At 39.1% G+C, this 22,820-nt stretch overlaps 2 protein-coding genes across 11 annotated transcripts; one reads left to right on the forward strand and one right to left on the reverse strand.

Annotated features, from left to right (window-relative positions):
• Nucleotides 1-11,766: 11,766 nt before the first annotated feature.
• On the reverse strand, nt 11,767-17,289 carry LOC115597316 (uncharacterized). 10 transcript variants are annotated; one of them, XM_030443135.1, is made up of 10 exons: nt 16,940-17,288; nt 16,810-16,861; nt 16,059-16,121; nt 15,851-15,913; nt 15,622-15,684; nt 15,394-15,456; nt 15,166-15,228; nt 14,957-15,019; nt 14,729-14,791; nt 11,767-14,434 (listed from the first exon to the last, which is right to left on the reverse strand). In XM_030443135.1, the coding sequence occupies exons 1-10, from the start codon at nt 17,035-17,037 to the stop codon at nt 13,604-13,606; spliced, it is 1,422 nt and encodes a 473-aa protein (XP_030298995.1). In that variant the 5' UTR covers nt 17,038-17,288; the 3' UTR covers nt 11,767-13,603. The 10 variants fall into 10 exon arrangements, with proteins under 10 accessions (XP_030298995.1, XP_030298998.1, XP_030298997.1 ...); XM_030443138.1 differs by lacking the exon at nt 15,851-15,913 and having other exon boundaries at nt 16,940-17,289; XM_030443137.1 differs by lacking the exon at nt 15,622-15,684.
• Nucleotides 17,290-17,312: 23 nt separating this feature from the next.
• Nucleotides 17,313-21,322, forward strand: LOC115566126 (uncharacterized). The gene is made up of 7 exons (XM_030391850.1): nt 17,313-17,345; nt 18,535-18,761; nt 19,591-19,742; nt 19,990-20,164; nt 20,312-20,538; nt 20,697-20,907; nt 21,201-21,322. The coding sequence occupies exons 2-7, from the start codon at nt 18,545-18,547 to the stop codon at nt 21,320-21,322; spliced, it is 1,104 nt and encodes a 367-aa protein (XP_030247710.1). The 5' UTR covers nt 17,313-17,345; nt 18,535-18,544.
• Nucleotides 21,323-22,820: the final 1,498 nt, after the last annotated feature.

The following is a 22,820-nucleotide window of genomic DNA, read 5'->3' on the forward strand; positions in this document are numbered from 1 at the left end:
CTCAGTCACTTCAAGCCAGAATCGAGTTTCATTACCTCAGCTAAGATGAGGAGTTAGAGACAGAGTTTTAGAGTTGGATTCAACTGGATGCTTCTTACTGAAATACACCTTTGAGGTAGGCTGGAAACATTGGAAAAACATTTTCATCCAATTCAAACTTCCAAGCTCTCCTACAGCCACTCTTACCTTTGCTATGCAGGAAATGAACAGGACCTTTACCTCTGTGATCCAGAAGCACTGAAATAAATCCCTCTACATCACATCTCTATTTGCCTTTTTTTTCTCTTTTTTTTAATGGTGAACTGCTCCTCAAGCGTGCCTGTCAGGTCACACTCAGGGATCGACACTTTTTGCCTGCCATGATGGCCACACGCTGGAGATGCAGCAGCTAACGTGAGTAGTTCAAAAACCTTCTTTTTCATAAACTCTGTGTACACAAACAATGTTCTCAATGCTTGTGTTCATGAGTAGAGACCCTGGTGATGCTACGAGCAAAGTTTCATGTTGTGTCGAACCTTCTTAGTGTTCTAAAAACAGCGATTTTGATCGTATCTCTGCCCCTAGCACTCCCGTTCAAAATTACCGTGCCCGAAAACGCAAATACGGTAAATCTTAAAAGTGCCTCTTTCGTCGTAATTATGCTTTTACACGAAGGTTTGACTCATATTCAATCCCAAATAAAGCCTTGGTTGCTTTTTGGCGAGAGTTTCACTTTAAACAAACTAAATCCACTATTCTTAAACTGTGGTACTATTGTGAGTAAAAGTTTGAGTTAAGGACTGAAACTGAAATGTAATTTAAGATGAAGTTTTGTCTTGCCTGCAATATTTACGTTTCATCCTGCAACACAGTAGCCTTCAAGCACATTGGGCATGCATACTTCATCCATGGTTGGCTACTAGCTAAACTTAAACTGTGATGGCAAGATAGTACGTGAGGATAAAATTAAAAGTTCAGAACCACTACAGCTACATACTAGCTTCTTATGAAACTACAAATTGGGATTTTTACATTAATGTTTGTCTATAGTATCGGAATTGTGTCTATTACAACATGTTCATTTGAGAGCTTTTAAGGTGTTGTGCAAGGTATTTTGTGAAGAAGAAATACCAGCTAATATACCAGCTGAAATACCCTGCTTCCAGTCTTTATGCTCAGCTAAGCTGATGGTTAATTTTTTACCTAACAAAGAAGCAAAGTGTTGAACCTTTCCTTTCAAACACTTCAACGTTCAGATATTTGAAAGTTGGCGCCAGTTAACGTCCATTTACATGCTCAGTGCACTATCCATGCAATAACATAAAGACTTTAAACTCTGCGTGGTACTTTTTTCACAGCGTTGGAGTGAGAAAATGTTGCTGTTTGTGAGATGACCCTATTTTAAACAACACATTTTGTCTGAGTCACACTGTGAAGTTTTGGAGTGTCTGAGTATTGACTCACCCACTTGGAAAAACAGGCTTAAATGAGAGCTACATTTCACAGCGCTGTCTGCTGGGAATTGTTTTCTACTTCACAGTGTCATGGAAGGTGTGGATAATGAAGAGGTGTCCTCTAAACACCATCAGATAATTGGCTATGACTTGTGTTGAGGAAACAAACACTTATGTTTCAACAAAGCTATCCTTTTGTGAGGGAATGTGTGTGTTTGTGCTGCACAGGTTCAAGCTTGGCCATGTGTTTAACTGCAGACAGTTATTGCATGTGTGTGTGTTTGGAGACAGTGTCAGTCTCAAGGTCAGCCAGCCACATTGTCCAAGCATCCGATGAGGCTCAGCTACACTGAGAATTAACTGCTATATTAACCAAGCATGTGTGTGTGTTTGCGGATAATTGTGCTGGAGAGAGGGACAGAGAGGGATGGAGTCAAACAGGTTATGTGTAAAAAACTAATATTGTATTAATAACCCTTCAAGAGGGAGTCGTATGTAGACCTTCTGATGACAAAACAGCTCTAGATAAAAAACGAGATAAATGCCAGACATTCATTAAATCAGGGTCGCAAAAGAGGGTCATGAATAAAACACACACAGACTCAGGAGGAATAAATCAGGGGGATTTAGTCTGTCAAAGTTTTTCATTTTAAGAAACATTCAATTAGTTATCCTGTACAAAAATATTATATTTCTACAAAACCATGAGGCAAAGAAAAGGTAAAACAGCCTAAATGTGCTGTTGGTTCACATATGCAGTCTGCCACTAATTTAGGTTCTGTCCTAATTTGTGGTGTCAGAGTGTCTCCAAAGTTTTAGGGTTTGGCAAAATAAGGTGAGGACCCAAAGACAGGTGAAGAAAGAAAAAGGCAAGTGAACTTAAGCAGGTGAAGTTAGGCATCTAAACTTCATTCTATTCTGTAGGGCTGGATCTGACCCAGACTTAGACAAGGTCGAAGAGAATGTTGGTAGAGTTACAGGTGAGAAGGCTGCCAAGCTGTGACCACAGTTCAATAATGTGTTTCAACATTTGTAAGTGTGTAACCTTTGATTATATTTGACGCAGGAACACAGTGTTTCAACATTTGAAATGCTTGACGTCACTGGATGTCTTTAAGCAGTCCTCAGGATAATTTCCAGCTGTGTTTGTGGCAACAAAAATAGGTTGTCTAAGCCAGCATGATCTTTTCCTGACCCTAACCATGTGGTTTTGATGCCTAAACATAACCAGAGCATGAGCATAGCATTGTCAGAACATAAAATAGAAAGTTTAACTTAGAGAAAGTTAAAGTTTCAATGTATCCGTTGTTTGCAGAAATGTACATTGGCAACATTTATTCCGCCAATTATGTTGCAATGGAAATGTTGCCCTCCGTTAAACATGTACTGATAGTAATAGGCAGCTGTTTGCTCACCATGTCAATTTTAACAGGTGATATGTTAATGTTGTGTTCACAGTTTGTTCCTCAAGTGCTGTTTGTTCCTCAACTGTTGTTTGATAGAAATGTTGTTCTGACAGAATGGGCGACTGTGTAGGTGACAGGACAAATCAAAAGAGAACTGATAATAAGACTGCAGTTAGCACCGCTCTCCTCTCCCTCCCGCCGCCTGTCTTCAACCTGGTTATACAACCAGAGGTCATGCCTCAATTCCAACAGTTAATATGTCCCTGTTCAGAGGAGGAAGGAAGGAAGAAGAGAGAAAGCAGGAAGGGGGAGAGAGGCCAAGAGGTGAGGGGAGAAAGGAGGCACCTGCCGAAGAGAGGGGGGAAAGGTGGAGAGAGGGATTTATATATATATATATATATATATATATATATATATATATATATATATATATATATATTATATATTATATATATATAAAGAAGCAAACAGGTAGGGAAGAGGAGAGCAAGAGGAATGGGAAGAAAGGGAAAGGAATAAGAAATAAGGTGGAATATGTAAAAGTGAAGGAGTAGAAAAAAAGGATTGAAGCAAACAGGAAAGGAGGGAAGAAAGAAGAAAGAAAATGTTGGAAAGAAATCCAAGAGAGAGAGAGGTATCAGTATGACTGTATTCATGTGTAACTGCTGTGTGCTGCTGCTCAGTGAAGCGAAGAGACATGATTATATTTAGAGCACACACACACATGCACACACACACACACACATGCACACACACTCACTTACTCACTATTTAATCAGGTTGCTTCAATACAAGCATCAGAATTATTGTCCAATAGTAAATACACCCAAACACACACATGCACGAGCTGGCTTAACCTTCAGCCAGAAAGGACACATACACTCTCTAACACACACATAAAGAACATGGAGAGGGCAGATGGGATTGGCTGATAGTGCCAGCAGTGATACATCCAAAGTAACAGTAGGTCAGTGCCAGGCCATCAAACACATGGAGACAACACCAATCGATAAGTGGAACAACTGCAAACTAGAAGAACACAGAATCACGTTCACATCAGCTGTAGCTTTGAGCACAATTTTTAACAGTGTTATACTTTAGAAATCACATTAATGTCATTACTGTCCGCTGAAAAGCCGCAAAAAAATCCGCAATATCTTAAAAAAAGGCCATTTCTTGACCTTATCCTAGTCCCTCTTTGAGTCCCTGTGATAGCAACCAAACACCAGATTGGGCTTTAAAGGAGACGTACGCGTTTGTTTTCCCCCTCCTTTTAATGTGTTGTACAGATTCTTGTAAAAGGTCTTGAAAGTTAAAACGCCCAAAGTTTCTTCCTCCCCTCTCCGACAGAAAACACTGCTCTTAAAACGCCCTGTCAGTAGTCCCGCCTTTAACCTCATGACTTCATGACATCGTTCAGGAGTATTCACTGTAGAAAATAAGATGGAAGCTTAAAACAACTGTGAAGAAAAACAGTGCTGGCTCAGGTGTGTGTGAGCTGACCACTCAGAGCAGACTGGATAATCTGAAGGGGGAAACATTGTTTCAAACTGAGGGGAAGTGCTGCCTCACTGGGCAATATGAGAAATATGAGCAATATTTTGAGCATTAAAGCATGTAAACCAATTCTAGTAGTAAACCAAAATAAAATGATGAACCTGAAAATGAGCATAAGATGTCTCCTAGCAAAGCAAGACAGAGACTTCAAGTCACATTCATGATCAGCGAGAGCGTCTATCGTCGGTTCATCGGTCCAACCCCAGTTATTATACTGATTTGACGACTGATGTATTGAATTTGTCTTGGAGGTCTTTTCTCATAATCAAGGCTCGGCTGATAGCGTTGTGTGACTGGCACAGCAGACATCAAGCTCAGTACCTCAGAAAATATATTTATCCATTAAATAATAAATACGAGTGTAAATAAACAGGAGCGCTTCTCAAACTACACTCACTCACACACTTCAGTTACTCCACTCAAGCTGTGAGAGACACATTGAGATGAAGAGCGGAGGAGGCATTTATGGTGTGTGTATCAGTGAGAGTGGAGAACGTGTTTGTCTGAACACATTTATCACAATTATAATCTATTTTGAATCACCCACGGGGCCCATGTAGCTGCTGGTTTCGTGCTTGCCTCTCTTCAGCTCATCCCTCTCACACACGTGCCCCCGCGCACGCAAACTTTGTCGGGACTACAAAAACGCACCTCCAAATCACTTTCTGTTATCATCAAAGTCACTATTTGAAACCATAGCGTGTCCAAACCGCTCTTCCTGTGAACTCACTTCCCTCCTCTGTTCCTCCTCTGCCAGCTCTCTCCAGCGTCTGCTCTCTGCTATTCCAACTGCGTTTCGTGAGTCGGAAATCAATATGCTTTCTATTCTGCTTCATAAGTTGAGAGAAATGGTAAAAGGCTGTTGGCAGCAAAACAGAATTTGCAAGTGGGAAATGCAACATTTCAGTTTGAAGCATAGTTTGAAGAGTTGTTGAAAATTTGTCGGGAACTGTCAGCTGTCTCTTTGAGCATGGTCCATTACTTTTCAGTTTATAGGACTGCAGCTATTATAATGGGGAATACAGGGATGCAGGGGATATCTCAATCAAGTCTCAATCTTTAAATGTGAGGTACCTGACAAAACACAGTCTAAAACAGTGGCGTGCACAGACTTTTTGAAGGGCAGGGGCGAAAAGAAAAAAAAGAGCACATACAGCGCGTTCTCACCACTGAAGAGGGCACTATTGTGGCTCCCAAGAGGGCAGTTTATCATGTTTTAACCCGCCAAGGGGGCAGTTTAGTGTGTTTTACCTACCAAGAGGGCACTTTAGCGCGAGTTTTCAACAATTGGGCAACACCCCCCCCCCGTGCACACCACTGGTCTAAAATACTAATATTTACCTAAACAGTTGTTAAAACATATATGTTCCTTATTCAAATAACAGTTGTAGTCCACTAGATTCTTATTTTTAAGGATAAACTTAATCCAAACACTGAAGATCCTGGTTCAAACTCACAAAAACTGGCGAAACATGCAGTTAGATATCGTGTAGAGAGCTGGATTGTTCCAAATATGTATCAGTCTGATCTATCAGTTGTACTACGGTTCATCTTCTGAGGACAATGTAATTAATATCCATGTTCACATTTATCTTAGCAGGAAGTCCCATTATGATCAAGATATCTTTTTCCTGTTACATTTGTAGGGAAAACTAGATGAGGACCCAAATGCAGACAAACACGGGAGGCAGGATAGGGGAAACAAAGGGCGAGCTTTAAACAAACAAAGCTAAATATATAAAAACCAAGGAATCCAGACAAAGTAGCACTGAGGAAGACAGAGGCTGAGGGAACGAGCTGACAAGGACTTGAGGGAGAACAAAGACTAAATACACAGACACACTAACGAGTGAGGAGGGAAAAGGACGGGTGAGGGAAGGAACGGAAAAACACTGAGAGGGAAAAAACACACAGGAGGAACTGAAGAGCAAGAAGAGACACGTGAGGGCATGATATCACAATACAACAGAAAACACAAGAACAACAAGACACTGAATCATGACTTTTCCAAGAGAGACCTGGGCAAGGTACACATTTACAACACAGTAAAATGCCACAAATGAAACATGATACAAAAGTCATAATAAAACTGAAGGACAGGTATTCAAGCACAGTCCTCATACCTCCTTCATCACATTCTGAATGAAGCCTTTGTATTCATCAATAATGTAAATGTGTTTAATTTCAGATCTTTTTGCTGGTGATTCCATGATTAAGGTGCAAAGTCTGAAAATACATTCAAGATAGCCGTGACATAAAAAATGAAATATTGTCCGAATGATACCGTGAATATGTAAGGCCTTGTGCATCTCTTGTGTATGAGTTTGTCTGGTTGCCTTTTCACTAGCCATTGCTTTTTTTTACGCTTTTTTTTTTTTTTTTTTTTACAGTTAAGTTGCAGATTCTCTCCACTTCCCTTGGTTTTAATTTTGAGGGTGATTTATCTGCCAAAAAAGAGACCAAACCCTAACCCCAACACAGTGATAAGTTGAAGATAAATCATTTAATTCAATAATAACTCGTTGTCCATCCATATCCACAGATATGAATAGAATTAATGTATGTGTATGCATATTCTCATTAGTTGTCAAGGTAACTTGTGAAAACATATAATTAACTTGATTGCACGTACAGGTATTCACATTTTCATATCTGGTTCAAATGAAATCTGTCTTTTTTTTCTGATCTGACCTTCAACAAGAAAACCTTACATAAAACACTTGAGCTTGATTAATGTCTCTTTATTTCAGACTATTATTCTACCAGGGATCACAACAGAACGTTTTTCACTCGACAAACTGACTGAGAAATATTGCTCCTTTCTTTTTATCTCCCCTTCCTTCATTTTTCATCCTCTCTGCCACTTCACTTTTGCAGTCCCTCGCTCCCTCTCTGGCTCTCTTTCTCATTCAACGTTGCTCGCACACTTTTGAATAATTAAGATGTAATAAATCCCACTGTCACATCAGATTTTCAGACTCTATCCGCCGCCTGTATGCGTTCATGCTTTATATCCTCATTGTGGCTGTGAGGCTGCAGCAGAAAAGGCAGAGCGAGCCTGGTGTAGACCTGGTGTATGTGTGTGTACAGAGATCCTCCACGGGGGCACTGAAAGAAGCCTACTTTATTGATTGTCACACGTTTTAGAAATGCCAAGCTCTTATGCCAAACAAAAATCCATGACATGCCACTTCGTCAGCTGTTGTCGGAAATGTTTGCGGAATCCTTGCGGAAGCACGCAAAGAGCAGTGGCGAATAGCTGCTGGATGAAAGCGCCGAAATCCGTTCGGAAATGCTTCAATCCAGCTTTTCTTCGGCTGTTTCAGGTGATTTTGTTTGGCCCGCGCATTCTTTACACTTGAACGCGTTCCCAGGGTGCACCTGAATACACACAATACACACATCCCTCGCAGTTTGAGCTCATAGACTCACACATTAATGCCCAGGCTTTTGGGGGGAAAAAAATGGTCAAACCCTGTAACTGCTAATGCAACTAATCTTCATTTCACGCAACACAAATACACAATCATGGCATGTCTGTGGTGGAGAGATAACCCAAAAAGGATTAGCTATAACATGTTGAGCTGAAAAAAGGAAAACACCTTGGATGTGTATGTGACAGAGAAAGCAAGGGAAATAGTTTCAGGGGAGAGGAACAGTGTTTGCAGGCCAGCAGCACTTTCACACACCACTGCTGCAGCAGTTAACCAAGAGCTACAATGGCACTGTCTCTTTCAAGAAAATATACAGTGTCCCAAACATTTTAGCACCAAACACACCGAAATCTGACCAGCCCAGTGTGGTGTGAATGAAAACTACTTACTATTTTCGGAAGTCAGTCAGCCACAACAGTGAACAATAGCAAGGACCATTCTCTGTATAACATTTCAATCATGCACCACATTTCCAAAATGTTAAATGGGTTGTTGGGTTGGCAGGACTCAGAAGAAGCGATTCCCAGTGTGAACAAATGATAGAGGAAGCCAAGAAAAGAATGAGAAGAGTTCAGCCGGAACACCATCTGAAAGTTTGTCCTATTTTTCTGCCAGGAAAGTTTTGCTGGAGTCCACAAAGGGACAGTCAGACAAAAGCTGGCCATTATTTACTATTTAATCTTTTGGGGCGTGTGTTGGAGGCTGCATCCAATTTGATGGACATTTTAAAAGCTAATTTGTCGACATGTAAAGTTGTCTCACTAAAAACGATGAGCATCGAGTTTCTCCACTACAATCCCAGAGTAACCTCAGGGTCAGGACCTCAGGAAGAGACACAAACAAAGTTGCAGGAGATCCATGACGGTTTTTCCAAGTTTGATGTGTGTATATTATGAATGCCATACGCAGAGAGGTTCAAAATGTATCTTCCTCTGACTTCATTTATTTTGCCTTTATTGGAAAATGAGAGGAGAGAGAGATGAGGAGGGACATGCAACAAAGGTCCCCAGCTGGATGCAAACTGGGTACAATAATTCCCATGGGCCATCAGGGGACCCCAGGTCACTTCCAATTTTAAAGCCTCCACAGTGCCTACTTAGAAAAGGCCAGACCACAACAGATTTAGATCCTGATATTGCAATGAAAACAAACCTTCACACAGCTGATTTTACAAATATTAGTTATATGAAACATTCTAACATGATCAAAATTAAAGCAAAAATAACAATGGAGGCACTGAGGAAATCGCAGAATGCCTTTTGAAAATGAGCACATCTTAAAAATGATGCATAGTTAGAATAACATATGGCAGTTAAAGTTATAGTTCAAATATTATGCTCAAATTTCCACAACTAAATCTATTGGATCAATATGTTTTATGTGTTTATTTAGTCAAATGTAATTCCATAACATGTAAGGTTTATATTTTTATTTTGAATCAATTACATCATTTCGATATTTATCATATTGTTTTTATTTGTAGTTGACTTTCATGACGTGAAGCATGAAAATACTCATATTTCATCATACTAAGCAAAAATACCGGTGTAAGCACTGGGACCATTTCACATTTTGAGTTCAGACAAGCGTTTTGTTGACCCGTCCATTCTGCCCAACCTCTTACCAGTGTGAGATTACTTCCTTTGCTCCCATGGAGTGACGCCCTGTTTAAACCAGAGAACTGCGACAAGATAAGCTGAAAATTAACTGCTGGGTTTTCTGTTTTGCTTTTAATGAGCATAGTGATTGAGCTACTTGCTGCAGTTTCATTGATAGTAATGATTAAACCATGAAAATTAAAGGTGTGTGTGTATTGAGTGCGTTTCAGTATAGCAGTAGGCTATATTTAAACTTTTAGGCATGTGTCAAAACAGTCATGCCTGATACTCTCTGTTTCAGTTAGTAACTGACTTGACCAGCCGATTTTGCTTGGAGGCACCAATTGGCTGGTGAACCATGTGACATGCATCACATTCTAAAGTCAGCCACCTGTGACTTGACAAACTGAATCGCAGAAGATACCATCAGCCGAGGTGAGCTGAGCTGAGCAAGTTCACCCTGCTGCAACCTTCCCCTACAACCAGGCATGGACTGGCCATGTGGCATACCGGGCAATGCCCGGTGGGCCGACACACATTTATGGGCCGGGCTTTCATAATTTAATCCAAAAGTTTTATTATAAATCATTTTTATCGACCGCGATGGCCCATTGGTTGATTTTCTTGAAGGACATTGGGCTAATCCAATCTCACTCAGCCCTCCTTTTTTTTTTTCTAAGTGCACAATTTAGAGGGGGCGGCCCATTGGTCCGTCTTCAATATAGACAGTGAACTGAGCCAATCAAGATACAGTACGAAGGAGGCCCCACCCCTCCCTGCGCTGTCTCCTGTAACTTCTGCTAGTTTCAAAGTGTTGAACGCGAGGACTGACAACATGGAGCAACCAAAGAGAAAGAAATTGGGTGCGGAGAAGTTGCGTGCTAAGAGAAGAATGTCACTGTAGATGCTGCAGAATGTACTAAAATCACAGACATGTTTGCTGGAGGGGCTGCTGTAGTCTCCATGTCCTCTGAGACAGCAATGATCCAGTAACAGCAGGTTGAAGGTGAAGACAGCAGCAGCGGGCAGGAGAGGAGCAGCCAGAGACGCTGACTGACAGGGACAGTGTAGTACAGCCGGTAAGCAGGTGGTAACGTTAATACAGGGACTGTGAGGTGATGGAGGGAACGTTAGCTCTATTACATGAAGAGCTCTCAACGGGTCGGGCCGGCCCGACAAACCCGACCGGACCCGTGGGCTCTGGCCGTGTTAACGTGGGGGGGCGGCAGACAATTCATGCGGTTGTGTAGCAATGTGTCGGGTTCGGACTGTAATTTTCAGGCCCGTTGAGAACTCTAATTACATGATGATGATGAGCAATGACGATTGATTAGTATCGATATTAATTGGTGTTGCATACTTCTCAAAATCTGGCAGCCACGGCACTTTATTCTGATAAAACAGCAAACGGTCAATGCTGAGAAGTGTCGGATGAGCATTAAGTGTCTATTTTAGGCTCCATCATAGCATTTTAGATATTTAGGTTAAAGGTGTGTTGAAAGGCTGCATAGTAATTTGAATGAGTAGCAACCCTCTATGCTGTGGTTAAACATGTTTTAAAAAACAGATTTTAAAACTGCTAAATGATTAGTAAAAGCTTTGCAATTTAAGCATTACTAAAGTAAGTGTAAAGTATTATTAGCAAAAGGTTTGCCCACATAGAACAAGAGTAGATCTGTCAAATGCTTTTCCCATATGGAAAAGATATAGATACATTTTGCTAAGTTTTTACGTGTTTTGTCTGAAACTTGTAAGTAATATATATGACAGTCAAACCAAGAACAAGATCCTTAGTAAATTTGTGTAAAATCAAACTTATATAATTTGGGAACCTATAAGTACTATATATGACAGTAGATCCACATACAATATCCTTAGTAGATATGTGTAATATCAAACTTATATGAGTTGGGCAATCATTAGTGAAACCAAAAGCTTGCAAGTGTTGTATTAAAACCTTACAAGACATATGTAAGATGCCACATATATGAAACATACAAATAAAAAAAATAACAATCTTCTTATAAAATTACAATGAAAATTACATTAGATGACCAAATGAGTTTTGGGTATTTTTTTTAAACATTTTATGACACTTCCCAAACCCAGGTTTTTAGCTCACACCTTCTTCTGTCTCAAATTATTAATTTTCCGAAAATGATCACATGGGGAATATTTGTTATTTTGAATTTTATGATACATTTTATCCAATAAAATAGGCAAAACACATTTTTATTCGCACAGATTTTCTTTTAAAGTTCTGTATGCAGCAAATTTTCAAAATTGTGTATTCAATATCAAGCAAAATAAAAATGAGATTAAAAAAACCACTCCCTCCTTTCTTGCTGTAGAAAGATTTTAATTTTTCACAAAATTAGCAAATGACATTACACAAGTTGCATATTTACTTAAAATTCAGAAAAGTGGCAATGGATTTTTTTTCTTTTTACATGACCCAACTGACCCAAGTTGATTAAGATGCAACTTTAAGTTGTTTTGCACTTGTCTCTTTTTGGACGTTACATTGAAATACATACAAGTTGATGACATGCATTGCAAAGGTATCAAAGAAGAATAAATGTATTTGTCATTCTGATATATGCCATTTCATCATAGTTACATTGGTAATAGATTTGTGTTTCTCACCTTAAAGTTAAAGAACGTACAGTTCAGTCACAGTACAATTACACTCAATTACAGTAACAGTAATAGCAATTAGTTACTTTCCAGCTCAGCGACCCTAAATTAATAGGTGACCATCTTCACATTTAGTTCACAATCATTCATTTACAATAATATGTCTTCAGCAGCCGACACACAAACGAGCTGGATTGTGGACACTGAATATACATACATGGTCCAACTACCTGAGTAGTGTTTATGGCTTTGTGAAAGCCTGTGGGAAAGTGCACCGTTGACATGTAGCTCAGTGGAGTTTTGATAAGAGAACCTCTGGCTAACTTCTGCACTGTGCATTTACCATAGTTCCCTATGGCATATAAACACTGATCACCAATGTCAATAAAGTGGGAGACTCTAAAAATACTCCCATCCTTCAAAAGCACAATAGAGTTGTTTCTTTGTTTTGTTTTGCTGTAGGTATGACCATGTACAACTTCTGCATTTACAGCAATTCTCTTGTAGTAATTCACCACATAGTTTGTGGGAACCTGTTTCACTGTGTGGAGGGCAGCTTGATCACCAACAGATATTAATCTTACATTTGGTGGACCAAGGGCAGTCACCTCAGCAAACTTTGCAAACTTCTTGACATGATGCTTTTCGGTTCTCATTTCATTACAGAAATCTTTAACCTCTGCTGGTGCATTTGTTAGGAATTGTTTTGCTAAACGGGGAAAAGCACGGGACAACATCACTCGTTTGCATATTTGTTGTGGTACAGCTTGACTACTTTTTACTTGTTTCAGTAGGTATCCATTGAAAGCTTCAAACATAAAGGCTGAGTGGGCCCACAATGGACCCCAATGCACAACACTTTGGCTTAAATGCAGAAGTGAATGAACATTGAATGTCATGTGCTCTTCCCCATACAGCGCTTGCACACCTCCAACAAAGTACACTAATGCGTCATGGGCGTGATTTATCTGCTCTGTACTTAATTCAGATCCCAACAGAATGCTTATGCCCTCTATCAGTAACGCCCAATGAGAGTGATACTTCTGTGGAAGTATGCCTTTCAGAACTGGCAAGCTATAATACAGAAGCCAGTGTTGCCACTCGTGGGCTTTCCAGAACTTGCGTTCAGTGAGAGATCTTGGAACTCGAGCAACAATACCTGGTGGTTTTATAGACAAGAGGTGTCTGTCCATGATTGCTGTTTGTGTGCCAATGTACCATGGCTCAGAATAGCTCTTAGAATCGATCCATAAAGTCGCCATTTGTCTACACACGCCAAGCAACACACAGTGCATATAGTCAGGGACCATCCCATTGATTAGATCAAACTTTGCTAAATCTACAATAGCAGATGGGCCCTTTATGCCCAATATAGTCTTCCCTTCTCTTTCAGCAATTTGTCCTATTTCTACTGTGGTTTTGTGATTTCTGTCACTTGGTTTTTCAGCTGAACATGTGTAAACTCTTGAGTTTCCTTGTCCTTTCCTCATTTGCACCCCAGGGTGAAGGCAGACTCCACAGCCATATTCACCATTAAATTACTTAAAATTCTGTAGTAAAGGCCTTGCTACTGCATCACACACACAGCACAATGGGTGCACCTTCACATTTCTCCATGACTGATCAATAGGATGATGCCACTTAAAACCAGTTTGTGAAAGATTGGCACATTCCTCCACAAATGGTTTGAAGAAACAGGTCATGTCTGGCTTTTTGGAACCGAACCACAAAGCACATAAAAGTACATGCTTATCTCTGCACTGAGGGGGTATCTCATTAACACAACACAGTATTGGCCAAATACTAAATTTAGAGGACTGAAAGACTGGTACACCATCACAATTAAATGTAAGGGAAAGGAAATCCGCTTCACTGTTTGACTGCAAGGCCTGATATAAGGTGCCATCACATATATCATTTATTACTTCTCTACTACTGTCATCAGCAGGAAAACAGAGATCATGCATACCCTGATTCTCAAGAATATCTTTCAGTTGGCCCTTTAATGGAATACTGATAAAGAAATGTCCTTCGTGTAAACTGGCTTTTACTGTTATGGATGAGGAACATGACACGCATGTAAGTGTTTCTTCTTGTGACTGTGAAGTGCCAAGGTACTTAGTACATACGCTGCAGTAATGATGGTGTTCAAATTGATCTACAATACCAGCTAATGGTTTCCCCAAAAAATACTTGCTTGCTGGAATTGCACTTGTCCCAGCAGAATGTAACTTTAAAAGTTTCAGCAGGTCTTCCATCAATACACCTGTAGTGTTGTGTCTCAATGCAAAGGAGAGAATCGAGATGCAACTTTGCTCTTCCGTTAGTCCTTGGGTGTGGACATCATCTATTGCTTGAGGTACATTGTCCTAAAATTTCAGAAAAAGAAGCGTTTTATTAAAACTTATCAGGTTCTGTGTTTTTATTTTTCCACTACATAACCTTGTTTTGGTGTACAGCACTTAGCACAAAAAAATTTAATGGAATTCACAACACATGAAGAATCAAAAAAGAGGAAGGACAGAAAGTGTCGGTACACTTACATGAACTGCGGAAATGAATGTGTGAATGTTGTTATTGCATTGGTTGTCTTGTGATACTTTATTTTCATACCAAATTATGTAATAAACTTCATAAATGTGTGCACTGTAGTTTTGTCTCACCTGTGTTGATGTGAAAGGCTCTGCTCTCTGCTCTTCGCTTTGGCTGGGATCTTCATCAATTTCCTAAAAAGAACACAAATCCATTATTTATCAATAAGATAAGATAAAGAGGGAGAGGGATGGGGTATGGGAGGTGACAGATATAGTAGCTGTAGTTTGAGAGAGGGTGTGTGCGAGAGAGAGAGGGAGGGAGAGAGAACAGTGTTTAATACTGTAGTTTTGTCTCACCTGTGTTGATGTGAAAGGCTCTGCTCTCTGCTCTTCGCTTTGGCTGGCATCCTCATCAATTTCCTAAAAAGAACACAAGTCCATTATTCATCAAAAATATAAAAAAAGGAGGGAGAGACATGGGGTATGGGAGGAGACAGATATAGTAGCTGTAGTTTGAGAGAGGAGAGAGAGAGAGAGCATTGTATAATACTGTAGTTTTGTCTCACCTGTGTTAATGTGAAAGGCTCTGCTCTCTGCTCTTCGCTTTGGCTGGGATCTTCATCAATTTCCTAAAAAGAACACAAATCCATTATTTATCAATAAGATAAGATAAAGAGGGAGAGGGATGGGGTATGGGAGGTGACAGATATAGTAGCTGTAGTTTGAGAGAGGGTGTGTGCGAGAGAGAGAGGGAGGGAGAGAGAACAGTGTTTAATACTGTAGTTTTGTCTCACCTGTGTTGATGTGAAAGGCTCTGCTCTCTGCTCTTCGCTTTGGCTGGGATCTTCATCAATTTCCTAAAAAGAACACAAATCCATTATTTATCAATAAGATAAGATAAAGAGGGAGAGGGATGGGGTATGGGAGGTGACAGATATAGTAGCTGTAGTTTGAGAGAGGGTGTGTGCGAGAGAGAGAGGGAGGGAGAGAGAACAGTGTTTAATACTGTAGTTTTGTCTCACCTGTGTTAATGTGAAAGGCTCTGCTCTCTGCTCTTCGCTTTGGCTGGCATCCTCATCAATTTCCTAAAAAGAACACAAGTCCATTATTCATCAAAAATATAAAAAAGGAGGGAGAGACATGGGGTATAGGAGGAGACAGATATAGTAGCTGTAGTTTAAGAGTGTGTGTGTGTGCGAGAGAGAGAGAGAGAGAGAGAGAACATTGTTTAATACTGTAGTTTTGTCTCACCTGTGTTGATGTGAAAGGCTCTGCTCTCTGCTCTTCGCTTTGGCTGGCATCTTCATCAATTTCCTAAAAAGAACACAAGTCCATTATTCATCAAAAATATAAAAAAGGAGGGAGAGAGATGGGGTATGGGAGGAGACAGATATAGTAGCTGTAGTTTGAGAGAGGAGAGAGAGAGAGAGCATTGTATAATACTGTAGTTTTGTCTCACCTGTGTTAATGTGAAAGGCTCTGCTCTCTGCTCTTCGCTTTGGCTGGCACCTTCATCAATTTCCTAAAAAGAACACAAGTCCATTATTAATCAAAAAGATAAAAAGGGGGAGAGATGGGGTAAGGGCAGGAGACACAGAGATAGTCCTTGTTACAATAATATTGTAAGGTTAGTGAGAGAAAGAGAGAGAATATTTACTGTAACAAGTTCAACTCAAATATACATTCATGCATACATACATATGATACTGTATGCAATACATATCAATCTTAATCTTGTATGAATGTTCATATTACGTTTATTGTGTACTGTCCAAATATTAGACAACTTGTATTTTGATGCTTTGTTTGGCAACATTGTTGTTAAAACGTTCATGCAAGTAAAGCCTTTTGAATTTTACTGAATTCACTTTACGAGGTGAATAGAGCTGACTAACAGTAGTTGCTGTAAATGCTGTAACGTTACCGATCGTTTCAACATGATGGTACATCAGCCTTAAGGTCTGTAAACACCAGGTACATTATAAATAAACAACATGAAAAACACCTATGCCAGCTGTGCACATTTTGGTGAAGCTAACATTATCCTTTCAGATTCGCAACTGTTGCAGTATGTCCACACATGTCAGGGCTTGAATGATATTGTGTATGGCAGGCTATAAGTAAAATAATATCTTATAAAGTTACATAACTGTTGAAATGTATACCTTAAGCTCCTAAAACCGAGAGGACAAGAACCGGGCTGCACTTACATGTCGTTGAGCAGTGTGTTTTTCAATGTCAGTCAAAGTTCTGTTGATTTTCCTAAGGAAACAGTCGACAGTAACGTTAACTGTAATTATTAATTACACCAGCATTAAAAAAAATAAACGTAGCACAAACCTTTTTTTCCATCTTGTCAAAGTACGTCTTGGAACGTTTTCTCTCAACCAATCTTTGTCTTTCGTGTTGAGAGTAACGTTGTGTTTTCTTTTCGACATAGCTATTACTGTAACTGTCTTGTAACGTAGCTAACGTTAGTCAACTAGACTGGGCAAGCAACGCTATCTCACGCAAATGTCCTCAGCATCCATGCTATAACCTAAACACGCCGTAACCAGTTTTACCGCTCGCAAGCTTCCGGTATCTATACATTCAGTGGCGGGATTGTACGGTGCCCGGGAAGGGACACTGTGCGAGATCTCGCGAGACCTCCCAAACCAACGGTACATCTTTGAATGAAGACGAACGGCGGTACTTGACGGCGGCCACCCACATTTTGCTTCTACGCAGTTGGGTGAATTTAGAGGTATGTGAATTAACGTATGTATTTAAATGTGTTTGCTTAAATTCGACTTATTCATGTAACAGTTGATTTTCTGTCTGGCTAAAGTTAATTCATTTTCAGCGTTCATTTAGCTAGCTAATTTAACAGTCACTTAGCTAACTTTAACCTTAACCGTTAACATTACCCAAAGTGGCGCATTTTGGAAGGTAACGTAACATAATGTTAACATAAATTAGCTCTAATAGGATTTCTATGATAGGCTAATAACACAAATGAAACCTAAAACCCTCATTATGTTTGCAGGAATAGATAAAGTTACGTTAACTAACCAAGGATTACAATATTCTGTCATTGGAGAGCGAAAATTATAATTAAACGTTAAGGTTGCAAGTGATCGGGACTGTTCAGCTGTTATCTAGATTCATTTTTCCAATGGAATTTTCAATTTACAAGACAGAATCATGGGAAATGAATAGATTACAATGGGTAGGCTTATCATTCTAAGCATATAATACATAATTTTCTATTTGCTGCAATATAACAGAACATTTGTTTTTGATCCTAAACTTAAAATGTAACTTATCCCGATCAGTAAATAGAATAATTATTTATATTATATATATACTATATCTGGTTGCACAGCCTCTGGCCAAAGTAACCATAATCAAGAACATCTTGTAGCCAGTGTTGTGTTTCCTGCATCTCTCTATTGTCTGTTATAGCAAACACCAGACCCACTTGACCCTCTCTGGTTGGTTGTAGGCTGTGGAGGCTCCTTTCAGATAGGGCTGGGCTGTATGAAAGAAGTAAAAATCACAATAATCATCAGGACTTTTCAATATCAATATACTGTACATCACAATATGTGCTCACCTATGTGAAATTAAGATTTATGTCACATTTATCTGCGTGGTAATGTAAAGTGTGGTTTAAAACCAAAAATGCAATTTTCAATTAAATTCCTTCAAATATTTCAGATCAAATTAAGGAAGAAATTATGGTTAATATGTGCTTGGTGTTATCAATTTAGATAACAGAATGGTATATCACGATATATAATGACATTTGACTTAAATTTAATTCTGAGTGGCATCAAAAAAACTTTAATATAACTAGCCTAAACCTGCAGATACCTGAAGTTTTTTTTTGTCCAAAAAAGGCTGTTAAGGTTATTCATATTTTCTGTCTACTCTATTTATTGATTGCTAAGCTAAGGACACATGGAGAGGAAGTTTGCCGTGGTGCAGTGGAGTGAAGGGGAGGATTTTGGAAAGCTCAGCGAGATAAAAACTGATGCCATAAGGGGGTATGATGATTCCAAGATGGACCACGATGGGAATCCCATTTCCAACTATTCAACTGTCATTGAATGGCGCCATGGGAAGAAACAACGAGGAGGGTGGCCTCACTACAGAGGCATCGTCATCTTTGTTAGTGGTAAGATAGAGTTACTATGGCTTTGATTGCAGATTGTCCTCTTTAATTTACAGCATTTCAAAAGAATTTGTTAGTTGTTCAAACATGAATAGGGCGAGATTCAGCCTGTTTTAGCTCATGTGTTAACTTTCATTGCCAGTTGACAGAAGACTTTCTCGCATTTGTTGTGTTGTATAAATGATAAATGGATTTGGAATGTTATTGGTGGAATGTGTCCACAGCAATAAAACTGTTTAAGTACAAACTTCAAACATTCAAAGAAGTCAACCCATGTTTTAAAATGTAATTTGGTCAAACAGAGCTTATACTTTTGTTGTAACAGTTTTGTCACCATTTCATCATGTATACCGAACTACAAATGCAAGAAAGTTGTTAGTTGGCAGTGAAAACTTGTTTCAGAAACATGCAATCATCTACAAGTTAACCTGACTAAAAGTTAATGCATAAGCACAACTAATACATGGTTGATTCCTTAGTTATACCCATTGTGCTCTACACAAACACAAGTACTGTGTTGTTTTGCTGAAAGTGTCCTAACATATCAGTATATCAACTGACAATCATGTCACTTGACATGGCCTCTGTCAATTTGACATTGAAGGTGACATAATAATACTTTGACTGTTGACACCAGGTGGAACAAACCTTTTTGAATGGTAACGTATGATTGTGTCAGGTGTCATGTTTGCCTATTGCATAACCCCTTCAAATGAAATGCACATAGGAGCAAACATCACCATCTTGAAGTATATTTTCAGTATGAGTGTTATGAAAAAGTGATCTGCCATTTGAGTATAACTAGGGTATGTCTTTTTCTTTCCTTCTTTAGCCACTCGTTTTGAGACAACTCGTAAACTTAACTCACTGCTAAAGGAAGACGAACCTGCAGAGCTGGCAAAGAGGGTGTCAGTGGCCCCCCAAAAATATGGGGATGATTCGGAAGGCTCAACCGATACTGAGACTCAGTCATTGCAAGTTAAGGTGATGTGAATTTACTTTAGCTCCTGTGTATTGACCATATTTCCCAGTGGTAACGTAAAAAGAATGTGTAAGGGGTTGGCACTACTGTGTAATAGGCATTACATCTAGCTAGAAAAGAAAATATGTAAAGATTACTGATTCTTGATGTTGATTCTGTTGTACAGTATGGCTGGTCAACTCCAGCGTAAACCATGTTTGTCTTTTGGTTTTCTATCTGATGATTCTATTTTTTTCTCTTGACACCCAGAGGTCAAAGGTTCCCACGAGGACAGACCCCGCAGACGAGTTTCTTAAGCAATATGGTCAATCACAGCCTTCTCCAGATAATCATAACAATCAGAGGAAGACTGCAGTTGAATTAAAGCAGGAGATCAAGGACCTAAAAGCAGAAAATGCTAAATTGAAGGAGATGGTTCTTCGAGGTATCATGATATCAATAATTTAACCATTAGACAACTATTACACTTTTTTTCTAAATGACTGTAGGCTGAATTGACTGTGTTGTAGGCTAGTTTGGCCTAAAGAAGAGGGTTGATAACTAATTGTTTTTTTTGATATACTATGTCTAGATGTGCCAGGACTCCTACAGAGCATGAGGAATATAATTGATTCGGCTGCATCTCCTGAGAGATCCAGGTTGGAGCTTAACACACCACCGCTGGTCCTCCCAGGTTCTCCGCAGTCCGGGTCCAGTTGTCCATCTGCCACTTCACTGCTGTCCGTACCCAGATCTACGGTGTCCAGTTCCAGGTCTGCATCTGTCACTCCATCACTGACTGTCTCCCAGTCTTCTAAGGTAATTGTTTTATAAAGAATAAATAAATACACCACATAAAATAGACCTTTTAATGATTATGGCAGATCTAATCTGCTTTTATGTCTAAAATCTGTTGGGCTGAACAAATCATACATTTTCTAACTTTAAATGCTTACCTTGTGTCCTTGTCTAAACAGGTTGAGATCCATCCTGGGACCGGAGTCATGGTTGAGAGACTGGCATGGGCCTATGCCCTCAATGCAAATTCGGCCTCAGTATTTGTAAGACATCTGCTCACCGCAGTCTTCCCGGTAGAAGTACTGCTAGTGAGCAATCTTCGGGGCAACAAACGAGGCAGAGGAGATGCTCGTCTACCGCTGGACAAAAATAAATTGGATGCCATTTACAGTACGTTTTCAGGTTTTCATGGTCATATATTTGTCATTTTACAACACAGGGTTGCAAAACAAAATGAACTGTAACCCCTTCATACACAGTACAAATATACAGATAATTGAATTTGGAATGAAAATAGATTAAAACAATATATACAGTTAATTATATAGCCTATATCTACATACGTATATACACCTCAGATTCAATAGGTGTTTCCCCAATAGTCTCTGCTTTTGTGTCTGATTTCATCCTACTGTACTAAGCTTTTGCATTCTTGTTTTTTGTTTGTTTTTGTTTATATGTAGGTGCAACTCTTGAGAGGTGGCCAGGGACCCAGCTCTCCAGCATTGGAAGCACGATCAACGCCAAGATTACGAAGCTCCGGTCAAAAAGTAAAAACGTTGCTGTGTCCGCAGCTCTCCATTAAACTGTTTTGTTTGCTGTAAGTTTTACACAAGTGTATCACATAGGCCTTGGCCCTGAGCAAATACTGGTACTGACTACTGTCTGCTGGAAGCATGTGTGGCACTTTAACCATACTACGCACTGCTTAGTGCTTGTTTAGTGAAGCATGCTAAACAGTAGGCAGTACTAGCATTTGCTCAGAGATCTTTGCCAAGGTTCAACCTTAGCTCTATCCGGGTTAGGGTCGAGTGTGAAAAACGCCTGCAGTTGTTGCAGATGTTCGCTGTCTCTGAGGCGCAGCTCTGAATGACAGCCAGCACCGTCATTTGACATCACTGGAGGCAGAACAACAGATTTTGCAGCTGCGCACCAGAGACACAGAGAACATCCTCAACAACTGCAGATTTTTTTTAACATTATATCCCTAACCTCGGATAGATAGAGGTAAAATTGATTTCCCTTTAAGCCCTGTTTTTCCTTTCTTTGGATGTGAAGAGGCAAATCAGTTAGATGTGTACACCTGTTTGTAATGACAACAATTAGTTGAGGGTGACACTGTTCCCATATTAGTAGTAGTAGTAGAATAAGCATTTGCTCTTCATGTATGTATGCAGGCATGACACGTGTTAAATATCATAACTAATTGAGAGTCATATTTCTATCTTGCCACTAGTTCATTCAAAGAATATCTTTAAAAACACGATCTTTCCTAAGATTAGAGTTTACTGCTGTTTGTTTACTGCTGTCGGCACTGTAATCCCAGCAATGTTCCACTGTTAATAAAGACATGTTTTCAACATAACAGATCTATACAGACTGCATTTATATCACTATATGGTGAAATTAGTTGTTCTGTGCGATGACCAGGCAAACCACGTCTTGCCAGTTTTAAACTTGTTTCATCCAAGACAGTATCAGTATAGGAACATATGAAGTCCTGTCATTTTAATATGTGATTCATATGTTTTTGACTACAGAAACATGTATGAAATGTCATAAATTAATACATAAAAAGCATATATTTGTTATACTGTAATGGAAATTTGCATTGCCAGACATATAAGAATCTAGTTTAAAAAAACATAAAAAAGCATAGTTTACATGACATTAACATACAAAAAATCTATATATGATTTATATATTCATATATAAAAAGTATATGTTTTTATACTGATATGGTGATTTTAATGGACTGACATATGACCGTCTTATAAAAAACATATAAATAAAGCATAGTTTACCTTTAAATTAAATGCACTTTACACACAAAAATCATATATATAATATAATATATTTATATAAAGAAAGCACATGTCTTTATAACTAAGACATGTAATTAAAAAGTACAAACATTATATTGTACACATATGGAAAACATAATTTGCCATGCGCATTCCTTATAAACAATATATGTAATGTTTACTTGATTCATTTTTAATTCTTATAATTATGTTGTATGAGAAAAATGCAAAAGTGGCCACTTTCATGAGTAAATCATAGTATGAGACATATAAGTCTTA

Source organism: Sparus aurata, chromosome 16, assembly GCF_900880675.1.
Source record: "Sparus aurata chromosome 16, fSpaAur1.1, whole genome shotgun sequence".
NCBI classification, from domain to species: Eukaryota; Metazoa; Chordata; class Actinopteri; order Spariformes; family Sparidae; genus Sparus; species Sparus aurata.

Excerpts from the sequence above, each read along its gene's own strand:
- LOC115597316 (XM_030443135.1), bottom strand. The coding sequence starts at position 17,037 with ATGTCGAAAAGAAAACACAACGTTACTCTCAACACGAAAGACAAAGAT. Across the intron at positions 16,862-16,939 it reads TTGACAAGATGGAAAAAAAG|GAAAATCAACAGAACTTTGA; the intron begins GTTTGTGCTACG and ends CTGTTTCCTTAG. Across the intron at positions 15,229-15,393 it reads AGCCTTTCACATCAACACAG|GAAATTGATGAAGATCCCAG; the intron begins GTGAGACAAAAC and ends TGTTCTTTTTAG.
- LOC115566126 (XM_030391850.1), top strand. The coding sequence starts at position 18,545 with ATGGAGAGGAAGTTTGCCGTGGTGCAGTGGAGTGAAGGGGAGGATTTT. Across the intron at positions 20,165-20,311 it reads GAAGGAGATGGTTCTTCGAG|ATGTGCCAGGACTCCTACAG; the intron begins GTATCATGATAT and ends TACTATGTCTAG. Across the intron at positions 20,539-20,696 it reads CTGTCTCCCAGTCTTCTAAG|GTTGAGATCCATCCTGGGAC; the intron begins GTAATTGTTTTA and ends TTGTCTAAACAG.